The sequence below is a fragment of the Pagrus pagrus genome (genome assembly GCF_965226575.1).
Source record: "Pagrus pagrus genome assembly, chromosome: 17".
Lineage (NCBI taxonomy): Eukaryota > Metazoa > Chordata > Actinopteri > Spariformes > Sparidae > Pagrus > Pagrus pagrus.
Genome location: NC_140201.1, coordinates 607,501 through 624,912, shown reverse-complemented (window position 1 = coordinate 624,912; position 17,412 = coordinate 607,501). Strand labels below are relative to the sequence as shown.

At 42.1% G+C, this 17,412-nt stretch overlaps 1 protein-coding gene across 2 annotated transcripts in view; it reads right to left on the bottom strand.

Annotated features, from left to right (window-relative positions):
* Positions 1-6,584: 6,584 nt before the first annotated feature.
* Positions 6,585-17,412, bottom strand: part of plekho1a (pleckstrin homology domain containing, family O member 1a) — an 18,447-nt gene continuing 7,619 nt past the window's right edge. The window contains exons 3-10 of one of the 2 annotated variants that reach the window (XM_084379848.1): positions 16,664-16,804; positions 14,174-14,278; positions 13,807-13,908; positions 13,393-13,713; positions 12,752-12,849; positions 10,972-11,134; positions 10,768-10,880; positions 6,585-10,635 (exon numbers count right to left, since the gene is read on the bottom strand). In XM_084379848.1, the coding sequence (XP_084235974.1) occupies positions 9,819-10,635; positions 10,768-10,880; positions 10,972-11,134; positions 12,752-12,849; positions 13,393-13,713; positions 13,807-13,908; positions 14,174-14,278; positions 16,664-16,804 (1,860 nt within the window). In that variant the 3' untranslated portion in view covers positions 6,585-9,818. The remainder of the gene's footprint in view (positions 10,636-10,767; positions 10,881-10,971; positions 11,135-12,751; positions 12,850-13,392; positions 13,714-13,806; positions 13,909-14,173; positions 14,279-16,663; positions 16,805-17,412) is intronic. The other variant, XM_084379849.1, reaches the window with a different exon arrangement.

Below are 17,412 nucleotides of genomic sequence, written 5' to 3'. Positions count from 1 at the left end.
GCGACTTCACCTGCAGCCTCACCTGCAGCCTCACCTGCAGCCTGACCTGCAGCCTCACCTGCAGCCTGACCTGCGACTTCACCTGCAGCTTCCAGTTCAGCTCAACTGTTTCTGGACAGGTGAGTTTCCTTCAGTGTGACTGTAACACTGACAGAATGTAACTAAGTACATTTACTCAAGTACAGTACTGTCAGTACATAATTGAAGTATTTTGCTTCAGTATTTACACTTTCTAGTACTTTTTACTTTCACTCCTACATTTATTTGATTATTAAAGCTACTAGTTACTTTACAGATTACATGCTGCATTACCTTTACCTGTACTTTTGATACTTTAAGACTTTTACTCGAGTACTGTTAGTGTGGGTCTTTAAAGTTTTATCCACTGAAGTTATTTTTTCCTCAAGTCAGTCAGTTAGTCCAAAATATGTTTGAATGTAACTAAGTATATTTACTCGAGTACAAATTGAGGTACTTTACTGACAGAGAAATATTAGTACATTTTACTCCACTACATTTATCTGACAGCCTTAGTTACTAGTTACTGCAATGAGTACTTTTACTTTGAATACTTTAACTACATGTCCATGATGATGCGTAGTATTTTACAGTGTAGTATCAGTACTTTTACTGTAGTAAAGTATCTGAATACTTCATCTCTTCTTCTTCTTCTCCTCCTCCTCCTCCTCCTTCTTCTTCTTCTTCTTCTTCTTCTTCTTCTTCTTCTTCTTCTTCTTCTTCTTCTTCTTCTTCTTCTTCTTCTTCTTCTTCTTCTTCTTCTTCTTCTTCTTCTTCTTCTTCTTCTTCTTCTTCTTCTTCTTCTTCTTCTTCTTCTTCTTCTTCTTCTTCTTCTTCTTCTTCTTCTTCTTCTTCTTCTTCTTCTTCTTCTTCTTCTTCTTCTTCTTCTTCTTCTTCTTCTTCTCCTTCTCCTCCTCCTCCTCCCCCCCATTAGAAGTCTCATGTTTTATTGATTATCAGCAGATGGAAGCTGTGTGTGTGTGTGTGTGGCCCCTCGGCATTATGGGTCACATTTCAGTTTGTGCAGCTTCAGTTTTTTTCTTCATGTCTGACTCGGTTAATTAAACTTTATATGATTTATTTTATTGATTATGGAGCTGAGACGATTGATCCGTTAATTTATAAAACTCATCATTAGAATTGTTAAGTAAAGTTTATCTTTATAAACCTTAACAGTGTCTTAATAAATGGTTTATAAGTAAATGAATATAAACTAAAGTTTAATTGATTATAAAAGAATCACTTATTGAAGATGTTAATTATAGATGTTACACCATGAATCTATCGCCTGTCTATAGATTATTGATCTGGATTCATCTGCTGATTATTTTCTACATTAATCCAGAGATAGTTTGATGAAAGTCAACAGAAATGATGAAATATTTTATTAATGATTAAATAGATGAATAATACATGTAAATGATTCACTGCTGTGAATCTGGAGCCATCAAATGATTTTATATTTGTATTAATTGTGAGAATGAAGTGCTCATTATTGATTAGAAGTTTTTAGGCGGATTTTCCCTTTAAATCTCACTGATTCATAAACATGTTAAAATGTCTTTAAAGCACCTGCAACAGTTCAGTCATGTGATATAAATATAAGAACTAAAATCAATGACATCAGTTTTTTACATTAACATTTGTTTTCTTTTAATATTAAATGCACTTAATTAATCAATATCCTTTAATTATATGTATGTAGAAAATAAGTTAAATGGTGTGTGTGTGTGTGTGTGTGTGTGTGTGTGTGTGTGTGTGTGTGTGTGTGTGTGTGTGTGTGTGTGTGTGTGTGTGTGTGTGTGTGTGTGTGTGTGTGTGTCCTGCAGGTGGCGCTGTTGTTCTGCTCTTGTTGAAGCAGCTTCACTCTGACTGAACCAAACTCCATTCATTTCTTTCCTATTTTTAACACCTCGTTATTAAATCTAATAAACATTACATTCAGCGTCGTATTTATAAATATGACCCAACTAAATATAGTTAATGATCTTTGAGCTGCTCGGATATTTTCGTGTTTTTCTGAATTAAAGGACCATTCTGCTGTTTTTAGCTGCCAGAGGTCAGTAAACACGAACAGATGATCCCACATTAAATGTTCAGGTGATGGAAATAATCCTTCTGTGTTTCCACACTGAAGTGAATTATTTCATCATTAACTTTATTTTAATATATACGATTTATTAAAGTGAAATCAACTTAGTATTTTTTATTTTCATACAAAATCAAGCTCACACTGACAGATTTCCCAGCATGCACTGAGTATTTCCTGTTTGTAGTTTAAAGAAAACAAACATGGTGGAAACTTCATATCTTAATATTTATTCTGGTCGTTTGTTTCTATAATAATAAAAATAATGTGATCAGCTGAGAGCAGCTTCACTCCTGCTGCTGCGTGAGCAGATCGTTTAATGCAATAACTAACCAATCAGACGACCTCATTAAACTGTTCACTTCCTGTGAGGACACAAGTGAGCGAGGAGAGGAGACGAGGAGGGGACGGGATGCATCCTGTGACCTCTGACCTCCTTTCTACTTCTCCTCACTCAAATTTAAACACATCAAACTAGTAAAGTGTCCGTTAATGGATGTAACAGCTGTGACCACACACACACACACACACACACACACACACACACACACACACACACACACCCTCCTGCTGTCTCAGCCTCCCCAGAGGGTTTCCTGTCTGACAGCAGTCTCATGAGAAAACACACACACACACACACACACACACACACACACACACACACACACACACACAGTCAGAAAATCTTCAGACATTTTAAATATATTTAAATTCTTTCGATCAGCTGATTCGTCAGGATACAGAACCTGTTAAAGTTGAGCCTCAGGATCAGTTCTGAATGTTCTGGTGCCATCTGATCGGCGCTCGGTACAAACTTCTCCTGGTGTTGTTCCTCAGGGTTCTGTTCTCCGCCCTTCACTGTTTTATATTCCATGTTCCCACCATGTGACCTCCGGGTCCAGTGATCAGCTGAGCTCCAGTGTTTCTCTCCATGTTGCTGCTGATGACACAGTCATGAACATCATATGTTGACGTGTTGACGTGTTGACGGCTCTGAGGTGGTTAATGAGTCCTGTCCTCTCATGTTGGGCCTCTGTGGGTTTGTAAAGGTGCTGTTTCTTCTCAGATGATGGTTCTTCAGAGCTTCCTGTCCCTGGTGTTGGTCCCAGGTGTCATATCGATGTTCTGATTCTTCATGGCGTCTTTAAGGCGTCTCTGTCTCTTCTGTCGCCCGTCTTCTATGGCGTGGACGACATGCCTGCTCCATCTTGACGGTTGTTGATGACGAAGGCTTCAGTGCTTCAGGCTGACGTTGGCTCTTCTGTCTCCTCAGCTCAGATTAAAGATGTTTTTTCAGACTTCAGGTTCATTTATTTTCTCCACGTGTCCTTCAGAGTCGGACACACAGACGTCCACCGTCTCCTCCCAGCTGCTCTGTACTAACGGTTTGTCTCTGTGAGGCTGAAGACCTCTGTCCAGCTGATCACCTGTCCTCTTCCTCTTCCTCTTCCTCTTCCTCTATAACGTGTTGGAGGTTAAACAGACGAGTCTCAGGTGGTGACGGCTGTTTGATGTCGTCGGTCTGTCGATGTGACGTCCAGATGTGTTGAAGCAGGTAAACATCTGGAGCACATCCTGATGTGAGTCTGCAGGCTGCATCAATAAATTAATCTGATTCATTAATAAGTCTAAGAAATTATTTTTGCTGTGTGCGTGTGTTAGCATTAGCGTTAGCATGCTGTCCTCTCATCATGCTGCTGTGTGTTCGCTCCTCTGAAATATTTACAATGTCGGACCTAAAAGCTTTTGGTCGTCATGTTATTTTTATAAGACAGATACATGAACACACACACACACACACACACACACACACACACACACACACACTGTGATGTTATTGGACTAGAACAGCAGGATGGGTCGATGACATCACTGTGTGTGTGTGGTGTTGTTGATGATGTCACAGTCGGCTCGTGTTGATTATCAACGACAAGTATTTTTAGTTATGTTGCTACGAGAGATTCTCTCCTCCTCCTCGTTCTGATAGAGCCGGCTGTAGTTTCCCAGTAAACACAGCGGCCCTCAGCCTCCGGGTCGGTCTTCTCTAACGGGACAGACCGGCTGAAGAGGTCGCTGTGTTTACTGGGAAGCTACTCACAAACCACCATAACACAACGACATGTTGCCAGTCTGAGTCAGTCGAGGAGCCTCCAGGTGATTTCACTCATTTTGTCAAATCGCCGCAGTTTGTCAGAAAACAGCAGCAGATAAACTTTCCTTACCTCCTGAGGAGGTTAGGAAAGGAGGCGAGGATGGAGGAGAGGAATAAATGAGGTCGAGGCTTTGAACAGACGCTGCAGGGCTCTGAGTCACAATGAACACATCTATACCATCCCCCAACACACACACACACACACACACACACACACACACACACACACACACACACACACACACACACACACACAGTCACACTCACACACACACTCCTCTATAATCCCGGCTGTTTTAAATGAGAACAAACTGTAACACTGACCTGGTACACACCAGACCTCTGAGTGTGTGTTAATAATAAATGTAATCCCCCCCACCACCACCAGAAACACACACACACACACACACACACACACTCGAATAACTAAAACAGAAGCATCAGATGGGCGAGCGAGCTTGATGACACACACGGAGAGAGAGAATCAGTGTAAATAATTTATTGGCCTCTGATGTGAACAAGAATCAGCTGCAGTGTGTTCATCCAGGAGATAACCCAGTTATCACACACACACACACACACACACACACACACACACACACGCTTCCTGTTCAGTTTGAATGTCTCGTTTCTCAGAGACGAGCCGCTGAAATTATTTCTGTAAAACTTAAATATCTTTGAGCTTCTTATCTGATGTTTGCTGTTTCACCGGTGTTGAGTCAAAGTCAGTCAGAATTATAAAATCCATAAAAGTTTCGGTTTTCACTTTGTGCTAAGCTAGGCTAAAGGTCCTGGACCTGTCTATGTTCTGGATGGATAAACCTGACGTCCAGTGGTTCTGGAGGAGAATAAATGTTGGACTGCTCCTTTAAGGTGGATCTACTGATGTGTCGACACACAAACACTGTGTGCATAAAGGCAGATTAGTCATTAAGAAATGCTCACACATGCACACACACACACACACACACACACACACACACACACACACAGTCAGGTCGGTGAGCTGTAATGTGGAGCAGAGCAGATGTAGGGCAGGACAAACAGCATCGCTCCATTACACAGCTCCACCTCTACAACACACACACCAACACAGTGTGTGTGTGTGTGTGTGAGTGTGTGTGTGTGAGTGTGTGTGTGTGTGTGTGAGTGTGTGTCTTATCACTAACTGATGGATCTCACTCTGAGGAGTCGACCAATAGCACAGCAGGCTGGATGGATCATGTGACTGCAGTCAGGAAGTCTGATTTCTGCATCCATGTCCATATCCCACATCATACGACGCCCCTGAACACACCGAGCTTTGATTGGACATAGTGGACAAACGGGTTAATACATCGTCACATGATGCAGCGAGGCCCAAAAATATATTTCCCCATAAACTTACATTGTGAAAGAAGCAGCTGTAAAATGGTGGATACTTTTTTTAGAGCGTCACAACCTCCACTAACGTAACGTAGCGTAACGTAACGTAACGTAACATAACGTAACGTAATGTAACGTGTAACTCTTTAGTGACAGACACAAAATATGGTGCCAAATACAAACCAGGCAAAAAACACAGCTGGATAAACTCCTGGTACCAACTGATCATAATGTACTTCAACAGTACCACAACCACTGTGTTGTCCTGGGTAACTGTGTGTTAATGTTTCAGGTTTTGTAACGTGTGCCTACGAGCGTCACAAGATGGCAGCATCACATCTGAAGTACAGAAAGGAAACCATGCAAGTCACTGAAATGTTTCTGAAAATGTTTCCCACTAAAAGTCTTATTAGAAATGGAGGTGAAACATTGGAGGGCTTTTAATTTGAAACAGAAACAGGAAGTGTTGGGTGTTTATCGGATCCAGTGGGAGCAGATGAGAAAACATGGAGACTTTGTGCTAAAATGTGATCAAACAAAGCAAATTATAAATAAAGGCCTGTCTCTAATACAAGCCTGCTTCCATTGAGAAGAAATAAAGACTAGCTAACTAGCTTAGCCTGATGGTCGGTTATTATGGCTAGTTCAAACTTGAAAGGTCAGCTAGCTATGCTAACTTCCTGTGGCACAGTGTGTAGGAGTGAATAGACTTAATGTTGACGCGCAGACGTAAACAAACTACGTAGAAACTAAATGTCCACAATATGTAAATGTTGTAAATGTTGTGATTTGTACGGAGGTTACCTCATTTGTAGGTGAGATGAAGTTTTATTGATCTGTTTATGTCCGTGAGGTTTCTGCATGTTAGTCAATTTGCGAATATATCAGGATGTGAAAAATACAAAACAACATGCACACAACAAAAAACATCTCTGAAATAATAACTTATAAGTCTCAAAATTCACCTTAACGACTTCTTTTTATTCAATCAAGAAAAATTCAGCCAATGAGGTGGGACGAGTCCAACTTTTCTCTGGTCAGTTTGCAATAATTCAGGAACTATCTAGAAATATTTGAGCTTCTTCAAACATGACAGAAAAATGCAGAACAGAAACATTTATAATAAACGCAGGTGAAATGATCTCACCTCATTGGCTGTTTTTGTAGCTTATTCTATTCTTGCATGTGAAAACGAGGTTGGAAGCTCAAAACAGAAAATAAAGTGTTTTTTGGCTCTATTTACCCATAATGCATTGCTGTATACAATAATTCAAACAACATCATTTAAAAACATCAACATATAAATCTTTAGTTAAATAAATTGAACATATAAAGAAAAAAACATTTACATTTTTTCATATTGTGACAAAGTGAATAAAGTGTTAAATCAAACAGTGAATTCTGGTCGTGAAAGATCTGCTAAATGTGCAAAAATGTTAAAATAAAGAAAAACTACATTTGTTCAACATCTTTTCACCAACATCACTCACAGCACAATGAATCACAAAACCTCTGTTACACTGTCGCTGCCTCCTCCTTCTTCTTCTTCTTCTCCTTCTTCTTCTTCTTCTACTGAGTTCCTCTGAATGTTCAGGACGAATGTGCAAAAACACGAAAACTTGAGTAAAAAATGTTGTCAACATTGTGACGTGACAGAAAACAGATGAGTTCATGTGATTATTTAAAGTTACAGTAGCAACAATCAACACAAAACGTGACTGTGAATTAAGATATTTTACTGATAAATCAGCTGATCATTGATCAATATGAAGACAGCTCCTCATGTCGTCCATATTTAAAAAAAAGTTCATAATGTTAATTTAACTTTAAAATGTTTGTTTACATGTTTAGTTTGATAAATCAACTTTATTCTTATGCTCATAAACTATTAGTACACAGTTATTGATTAACGCTTCAGCACTGTTAGCGTGTGATAAATATTTGACAGTTTGATCTGCGATCTGACAGATTACAGTTTGAGTAACAGGTATATGATCTATCCTCGTTTACCTTCAGTCAACTACAGTTTGATCAGCAGATATTAGCTTATTGCAGATACCAGAGCTGATCACACAGACTCGTGACGACGGCTCAGAAAAGCTTTAAAAACACCTCAGAAAAGGTTTTTTTGGACTAAACTGCAGCCGGCCGGTCCGCACCGAGACATCAGCTGTAAAGTAACGACTGTAAAGCTGAACATATTTCCACGTGAGGACGAGCGCCCTCAGGCGGCACCATCGGAAAACAGCGTCTCTGTTGGCGTCGGTCTCTGTGTGATCGGCCTCTTACAGATGTTGGGTTTGCACATCTAATAAAAAATGTTAGAAAATGATTTATTATCTCATTTCAGGCCCTTACAATTCATCATTATCGTCTTCATTTCATTGTGTTTGTGTGGCGCACTTCACTTTACGTAACGTAACACCACAACATGTTAAGACGCTTCTAGCTGCTCCGGATGTTTTCGGACCAAATGGATCAAATTCTGATGTCAAACTGGTTTCACAGCCCGGCGCCGTTCCTGAGAGCTTGGCTTTGAATCAGTTTAATAAAGTGGCCAAAATGTGTAATGAGAACTTGTTGAGACACACGTGGCTGCAGAAAGACTTTTTCTCATAAGCTTACATTGTTAAAAAAGCAGCTTTAAAATGGAGGATGCTTTTTTCTGAGCGTCACTCGTTTTGATCAGGATTTGATCCATTTGGTCTGAAAATAAAGTCAAGAAGATTAATTTGTCCTCGTATAAGTTAGCGGAGGGCTAAACTTGACGTTAGCCGCTCGCTCTGTGGGCCACTAAGAAACCTTCACGGGGTGAGTGGCTCCGTCTTTAACGCTGGATCCAGATTTCACCTAATACATCCGAAACGTCCCTTTTAAAATTATTCGATAGTAATTTTTAGGGTTCTTATCAAAACTGCTTATTTTATGCTGTTGTGAAAAAACATTATATGAACCAAAGTATTTATATTTGATTCTTTTAAATTCTATGAATCAACATCAGTACTCAGATATCCAGCATCAGTCAGGTATTAAAAGTGCAAATTAAATTCATAATCTGCGGTAAAATGCAGCCAAACACACAACTGAGGGCTTCGGTGGGTCCTGCTTCATTACCTGATCATGTAAACGGTCCCTGTGTTTCTAAATCCACACAGCAAACTGGGCCAGGAAGGTTTCCTGCAAATGAAAACTACATATTGCACAGAGGGTACGAAGTGTTCAGAGGCCCAACAGCTGATATTTGTCCCGAAGCAGGTGAATCTAGTCATGCGTTTAGTTCTGTTACGTGTCAGACAAAACATTTTCTTTGTTATCGACATTATTGCTTATTCTTTCTTTGTGGTGTAAAACATTAAACTCCCTGATTTTTTTGTTGTAGATCGACAAATGTCACTGTTAATGTTTGAACATATCAACAGTGAGCGGGGAGGACAGTTCAGGACGGATATACGAGGCCACAACAAAATCAGAGAGAGTTACAATTATAAGATCTTTTAACAGAAACAAGAAGACAGCAAATAAAACAGGTTATACATTTTAAGTTCTTAATAATCAGTGTTCATTTTCGCTGTATCCTTAAAAAGCAGTAGGAAACATAGTGCTCTTCAGTGCCTTCATGTTTCATCATATTCAAAAAGTTTCCTGTCGTATAAATGTTGACATCTTTGTTTGGAAAAAATGTGACTTTAAATGACAAACTGTCTTTTCAAACCCCAGATATCTTCCAAAAAGCTCATTGGGTAAAAACTTGTCTTTGAAATGATCAGAGAGGCTTTGCGCTTCACTTTCAGCAGAAAAAGACAAAGAAGAGAAACGTGCAGCACCATCAGAGAAGGTGAAGGGAGCGCCTCTCCATTAAAATTGCATTTACTCAAATTAAATGTGACATCTGTCACAAAATGAGACTTTGTGGAGTAAAATGGGCAGCAGAAGTGAAAGGGCGTAGTGCACTGCGGAGGATTAAAGTCATTAAACCTCCTGGGAAGAACTGTATCGCTGGTTTCAAAATAATCCACATCCACTCTTTAAATGTTCACGTGCATCCCACCGTCCCTGGATTAAAAGATCAAAAACAGAATTAAAACTCCAAAATTATTAATCTGCTTCTTTTGTGCGTCAGCATGCTGAAAAACGCTGCTACTTTCATTGAGAAAATTCAATAATTCATAAATATTTGTATGAAAAAAATCCTCATCAAGGTGTCTCGGACTCGTCATCGTCCTCGGGTGATGTCGGCGAGGTGGGTGTGTCGTCCTCATCTGCTGCCACAGTTGCCGTGGGCGACACAGCCACCACCGCTGTCGGTGTCATCTTCTCGTAGGTCCTCCTGCGCTGCCGCCGCAGCGTCTGGCTTTGCAGCTCCTTCACCTCCTGCAGGACCTCCTGCGCCTCCTTCCACGATGACATGGCCTCCTCCAGCAGGCGCTCCGCCTCGATGCGCTTGCTCTCCACCTCCAGGTCCTCCTCAGACAGAAGGGAGGGAGGCGAGGAGGGTGGAGACAGACGGTGTTTGTCGGGGGTTTTGGGCTGCGAGGACTCAAAGGATCCAGAAAGACTCGGGGAGTTCTTCTGACTCGAGCAGGGCGACTCCTTGCTGCTCCCCTGACGAGGGGAGTCTGTCTCGCTGCCTTGCGGCGAATCAGATCCTTTAGCCTGAGAGGAGTCGGAACCTCTGACACATGGAGGAGAATCAGGTGACTTCTGTACAGGAGAGTCATCCTTGCTGGGACAGGAGGAGCTTGACAATCCTCTGAGTTTTGGTGAACGGACTTTGTTGGAGCTCCGAGGAGAGTCGGCAGTGGTCAGACGAGGTGAATCTTTCAGTCGAGGAGAGTCGTTTCCTTTAGCGGCAGGTGAATGGGATCCTCTGGAGCGAGGTGACTCGGTCCCTTTGGAGCGATTCTTCTTGGCTTTCGATCGAGGAGACTCCCTCCCTCTCAGACGAGGAGAGTCTTTCCCCCGAAGGCGAGGGGAGTCACTGCTCCTGCTCCTTGTAGATCCAGATGACCTGCTGAGGAGGACAACAAACGTCAGTTAAACACTGATCCTGTTTGGCTTCAAAGCACAAATTTAAAGTATTGTTTAGTTCATTTGGTTGTGCAACCCTTAAAGACCATTTCTTAGTGGAAATAATAAAACCAACCTGGAGTGAGGAGAGTCGGAGCCCCTGAGATGATGGAGGCGAGGGGAGTCGACACCCTTCAGGTAAGGTGAGCTGCCTCCTCGTTCTCTCTCTGCTTTGGCCTTCTGCAGCTCCTGTCAGTCACAACAAACAACATTAGTCTTCATCATATCCCAATTTTACATTAGATTTCCATTTCAAACCAGTCAGATGAAGCAACCAGACCTGCAGTCTCATCTCCTCCAGCAGCTCCTGAGCTCTCTGCATCCTCTGGGCGATGAGGCTCTGCAGCTGACCGACCGGCTGGACTGAAGCTCCCCCCCCTGCTTCCTCTTCAGTTGGACAGCGACGCAGAGCTGAGCGCAATTCAGAACGAATCATCGCCGGTCTGATGATGGGAAGGAAGAACAGGGTGTAAGGACATGAACTGGTAAATGGACTGTACACGTATAGAGCTCTTCTAGTCTTAGCTACCACTCAAAGAGCTTTTTTACACAAGTCAGCATTCACACATTAGCATGCTGGTTGCACGGGCTACCATGCAAGGATGATAATCTTTCATACGCAGTCACACACCGGTTGCAAATTGGGGTTCAGTATCTTCCCCAAGAACACTTTGACATGTAGCTTGCAGAGGCCTGGGATCAAACCACTGCTTTACCTCCACAGCCACAGCGTTGCACACCACGTCCACCCCCTCATGGCATTCAACAGCATTCCCTGCTGACAGTGTGGCCTGTGTCACCGCAAAACCTGGTCAGGAATTACCCGAAAAATGTAATAAGGAGCTCAAGGAAACCTGGCCTCTGAATTCCCCAGATCCCAATTCCATCGAGCATCCATGGGATGTGCCTGAAGAAGTCCGATCCATAGAGGGCCTACCCCGCAACCCACAGGACACCTGGAATTCCTATGTCAATGCCTTGACCGGTCAGAGGCCGTACATGGTGGGGCCTCCATGGATCTGACTTGTGCGGTATGCCCAAAGGATGGGTTAATCAATCAGATTGGGATCTAGAGGGAATCATGTTTCTTGGGCCATTCCCGAGCAGTTTTTCCAGTGTCGCAGGATGCATTGGTCTGCTGGGAGTGCCTTTACCATGAGGGGTTGTACTTGTTCTGTGGTGTCTGGGTGGGTGGTACAATCAAGTGGCATCCAAATGAATACCTGGCCCCAAGGCTTCCCAGCAGAACACTGCATCATAAAGAGATCAGTGTCAACCTGTCAGTCCTTTTAATGATGTGGCTGATCACAGTCTGGTCCATCTTATCCTCACTCAAGAACAACATCCAGGGATGCTTAAACCTCTTTACAAGTGGATTAATGCAAAGTCAGCAGTGATGCCAACATTGTAGACTGGAATTCATCAGCCAATCTACAATCCAACCTTTTAGTAGTCACCAAACATGTGAGATTGTGGATGCAAGTGGCCTTAATGAGTTTCCTTTGCAGGATGTCTCAGCTCAGCCTTAGAAACGGAAGGAGCTGGGGCATCAAGAAGGAGAGTGGAGAAGAACTACTACTCAATGGTTGTGTACATATGATCAGGATGACTCTTCCTTAAAAGGTTTTCCAGGCATATCCAACCTGGTGGAGACCCCAGACGGATCCAGAACACACAGCAGGGATTATATCCCCCATCTAGTCTGGTAATGTCATGGGATCACCCAGAAGAAGCAGGAGGACACAACTAGGAAAATGGACATCTGGGCAACCCTGCTTGGTCTGCCGCGACCACGGTCCAGACTCAGATAAAACATGGACAATGCAAGGATGGATAGACCGATAGTCCATTAAACCTTTATATTTCTTGTTCATCAAGTGAATCCCAAAATGCTCCAGCAGTGAACGTTTTAAAAACTCTGCTCATACAAGTATTGCCTCTGGACAAATAATAAAGGTGACTGCATGTTGCTCGAAATGGATCTGTTTCACAAGCTGCCCCTGAGAACTTGATTTGATTTGAGTTGTTAAAATTTGTTCTACTATCAGGTGTTGGCCTACCTGGAGGAGAGGACTTCATCCATGGAGGCACAGCGACTCCGGCCCTGCATGCTGAACCTCTTCCCTGGCTGCGGCGTTCGAGACTGAGCCTGAAGGACCTGAAGGGTAAGACCAAGGAAACGTTGTCTATCAACGACTGATTGCCAATGCACCGGTGTGTTTTTGGTTCTTACACCGAGTTCCCTTGATCACACACAGAAAAATATCCGAGTTCTTGTTGTTGCTTCTGATGCTTCTATTATTTTGGTCACTAAACCCGACGCTCCCTCGTGGTTTTCATGTTGCATGTACAGATACCAGTTGAGGCTGGGTAAGAGATGAAATGAAGCAAAACTATCTGCAAATATATCCTTTTTTTTATCTGTTCTAAATAAACCTTATATTTTTCAAGTTTTTAATTCTCTTTTCAACATGTGAGTGAACAAATCTGCTTTATGCAATGCTGTTTATTACTATTGCAACAATCCAAAACAACAGAAACTGTCCAGAATATTCTCTAGAATAACCTCAAAGGTTCTGAACGCTCAAAATGTATGCCAAAAGTATAACATGACAAACTGAAACCCAGTCTGAGTCAGTCCCAAAATGAGCAATGTTTGAAGCTATGATCTACAAGGATCAGGATGATTAAGTTTCCCAACCTGCACTTGCTGGGTCTTTGGGACCTTGGAGGCCTCCAGGCTCGAGTTCTTGCCCCAGGACCGCTCACTCCCCCTGGGCAGACTGCCGGTCTTCACCTTGGGTTCTTTGGAGGTCATCCGGAGTTTCGACACATCGGTGTCGGCTCGCTGACGAACTCCGACCCCCTGAGATTCGACCATCGCTACCTGTCCACACGATCCCCCCCTCTGCAGGTCGACCTGGAAGCTGTTCTCCCAGGAGTCGCAATCGTAGTCCGGAGAGAAACCGTCCTCTTCAGCAACCAGGTCAAGGGTCAGCATGCCATGGGAAGACGTGGACGCCTGGGGGGAATGATCATAAACAATGTGATTTTAGTAAAGATAATGTTTATAGTGTCAAATATATATAAAAATAATAATAAAAGATGTTAGTACCACGGCCATGAGGTGTCCTCTGGTTGGCAGCCGGCGGCCATGAGGGATCTTTGCCCGGTCTCTGGTGGGATGAACCAGCGCACTGTCCTCCTCGATGGTCACCTGGACAAACAAACAAACTGACTCTACGTCTTCTGAAAGATCCAGGAGGGTTTAAAAACACAATAAATCACAGAACCCATCCAAAACTGAACTTCAGCCTCAAGGTATAAACTGAATATCATTCATTATCAAAACTGTGTCGTCGTAGCTAAATACAACCTAGATTATCTAATTTAATAACGTCAGAAAATATTTATTTACATTTTCATAGGTGATTAATCCTAGTCATCAAGTTTTACTACAAAGGTAAACCAACCACCCATACCTCGTCTAAAATGCGGTTCTTGGCCTTGATGATTGCCACGTTGAGGGCGTTTACCCATGATTCCTTCTCCTCAGGACTCACCGCCAGAAACACGAGGTTGGGAACCTGCAAAAAGACCAAAACTTTGCTCTGTCTGGTTTTCGACAAACTGTGGATACAGAATGTTTGACCTGTCTGGGCTGTTCCAACCTTTGATGGTCAAGCAAATCTTCTGCAATGAATTAAACCCAGACACTAAACGTCATAAACGTTGCTATGTAACTATAATTAAGTTAAAGTAGCTGGCAAGTGTGTCACTAGTGTAACTAAAGGAGTTAAAATTCTGTGGTGTAGCTAGATTAATAAAGCTAATGTAAATAAAGTGTGTAAATACTGTGTCAATATGTTTACTGTAGCTGGTGTAATTACAGTTCTTTAGCGTAGCTGGTGTGGCTAATGTTTAGTATAGCAACTGTGATTGAGGTTTTTTGGTGTAGCTGCTCTGAAGAAGCTACCGTACATAAGTGTTTAATGTAACCACAGCTTTTTTGAAAAGTTTACTGTAGTCACTGCGCTACATTGTGCAGTTTTCATGCTGAGTGTAGCTAACAGGCGTATTTTAAGCTCTGTAAAGTGTTGCTCATGTTGTGTGTGATGATGTTAACGTCTTGTTTCCACACAGATCTGTTTGTGTGTGTGTCAACTCAAAGTCCGTTCTGTCCTCTGGAAACTCAGATCTGCTTTTCCTGCCTTGAACATGATCGAAGTTTGTTTTGCACACCGTGTAATGGTTCAACAACACAACTGACAACTGAAAGAATAAAAAGAGACGAGACACCTCAGAGCAGCAGTTAAATATAAGAAGTCACCAGTCATTGGTAAAACAAACTGTTAGCTTAGCATCAAAATCTGTGCAGATTTAATCAGGAACAGTTTCCTGTTTCAGTGTCAAGTCATTAACAGACGAGTTGCTTTAACAAACGGATTCTTAAAACTCAACATAAATATAAGTTAGTTGTAGTGTTTGTATTATTAGAGCTGGGCGACAGAATATCAGCTGATATTAACATAACTAACCAAACCCGGTTTAAACCGGTTCAGTCTGACCACCTGACGGAGACAGAGGACGAGGAGACGCTGCACGATTTATCTCAGAGTCTCAGATATCATGTTACACATCAACAGACTGGATCTGTGTTCTGTTCTCCTCTCGGGCCTGAACGTCTGCGATGAACTGCAGCAGAGGGAGAGACAGCGAGGCGGGCCGACATGTGAAAGTGTTCGGACTCTGCAGGGATTATTCTGCTGCAGCTCGTCCTCTGACGGACTAATGGGATTCTGAGGATTAAATCTTTTCAGAGGAGAAGAAAAAACAACATGGCTCAGCCAATCACAGCCGCCGGGGCTGAGTGGGTGAAATACAAACTAATCCACCAATCCTGAGATGGATGTGGGAGGAGAATCCACCAATGACATGACGGCGTGAGTCGGGCGGGGCAGAGTAATCTCTGAGCTCAGAGGACGGACACGAGAGACACACGGGGGGAGAGAGGACAAACACTGAAGACAGAGTGAGACACTGAAGACAGACTGAGACATTTAAACTGACCGAGACAGAGGAAAGAAAGTACCTCACATGTGTATTTAAGTAGTAATGAGTAAATGTACCTAATTACCTTCCACTATGCTAATGTGCAAACATGCTAAACTAAGATGGTAAACATTAGCATGAACACATCAACATGTTAGCATGCTGACATTAGCATTTAGCTCCACTGTGTCTGAGTGCAGCCTCAGAGCTGTTAGCGTGACGTTAGCCTCTCAAATGGAGTAACTAAATATATCTGCTCAAGCACTGTACTTAAGTACAATTTTGAGGTACTTTTACTTTACTTGAGTATTTCTACTTTTTGCAAGGACTCTTTATATAACTGCTCCACTAACATTCAGAGGAAATGTACTTTTTACTTTGTAACATCGTAATTGTAGTCGGATACTTTGCAGATTCACTTTAAGTACATTCTTCTACTAATACTTTTGTACTTTTACTTGAGTAAAAGATCTGAGTACTTCCTCCATCAGTACTCAGAGACAAGTCGCTCCTGATGTAAACTCAGATCATTTCATTCTGGTTTCTTTACACGTTTGGAGTAACGGTAGAAAAAGTATTCAGATCATGTACTTCAAATGAAGTACTAATAACACACTGTGAAAATACTCCACTACAAGTAAAAGTATGTCAGTGTTTGCTGCTACATTATACTTCCACTACATTTATTTGATTACCTTAGTTACTAGTTACTTCACAGATTACATCCTGCATCAGAGGAACATTTTTAAATTACTTTATTTACTTTTTCTTGTACTTTGATACTTAAGTACATTTAATATCAGATACTTTAATTACCAAAGTAATGTTTGAACACGAGTTTGACTTTTTGTGTGTGTGAACTATGACATCATCTACTCCCTCAGGTAACTCCAGGTGATCCAGGTGTGTTTTGGACTCACAGTGTTTCCGGGTCGTCTGCAGCGCAGCAGAGTGAAGCGACTGTGGTTCTTCTTGCTGCGACTCTTTGCTTTCCTCAACTCCTCCGAACGCTCGTAGTCGGCCAGGTCGAACATCTCCTGAGCTTTACGCTCGTCTTTCACCTGCAGACACATAAACATGTTTCAATATATAAATATGTTATAATGTCTGATTTAAAGTGACACCTGACAGGCAGCCCGACCAATCAGAGAGCAGGATTCTCTGTGTCACACATTTGATTTGACAGAAAAGATCTGAGTGTCTCGTTCCACTCACACACACTGACGTGATCAGATTAAAGACACACACACACACACACACACGCACACAGACAGACAGACAGACACACACACACACACACACACACACACGCAGGTGCAGTGACACAGTGATAACTCAGTAACACCTGGAAACATCAGCAGAAAGTAAAAACATTCAGTACTTTTTACTCCATTACATTTATCAGCTTTGTTACTTTACAGTATTTTACTCACAAACATAAAGAAGAGTTTATCAGTAAGATGTTTTTGTTACAAATTGAAATGACGTCTGTCCTCAGAGACACGACGGAGGAAAATACTTCAGTGTGTATAAATATATATATATTACTGCTGAAAGGACGAGTCAGAGTACTGCAGTCATTTATTATTCACACATGATGCTCCTGCATGTCAAAATGTCAAACTGTCCCTTTAATCTGAACCTTTACACCACAAAGGTCACACACACA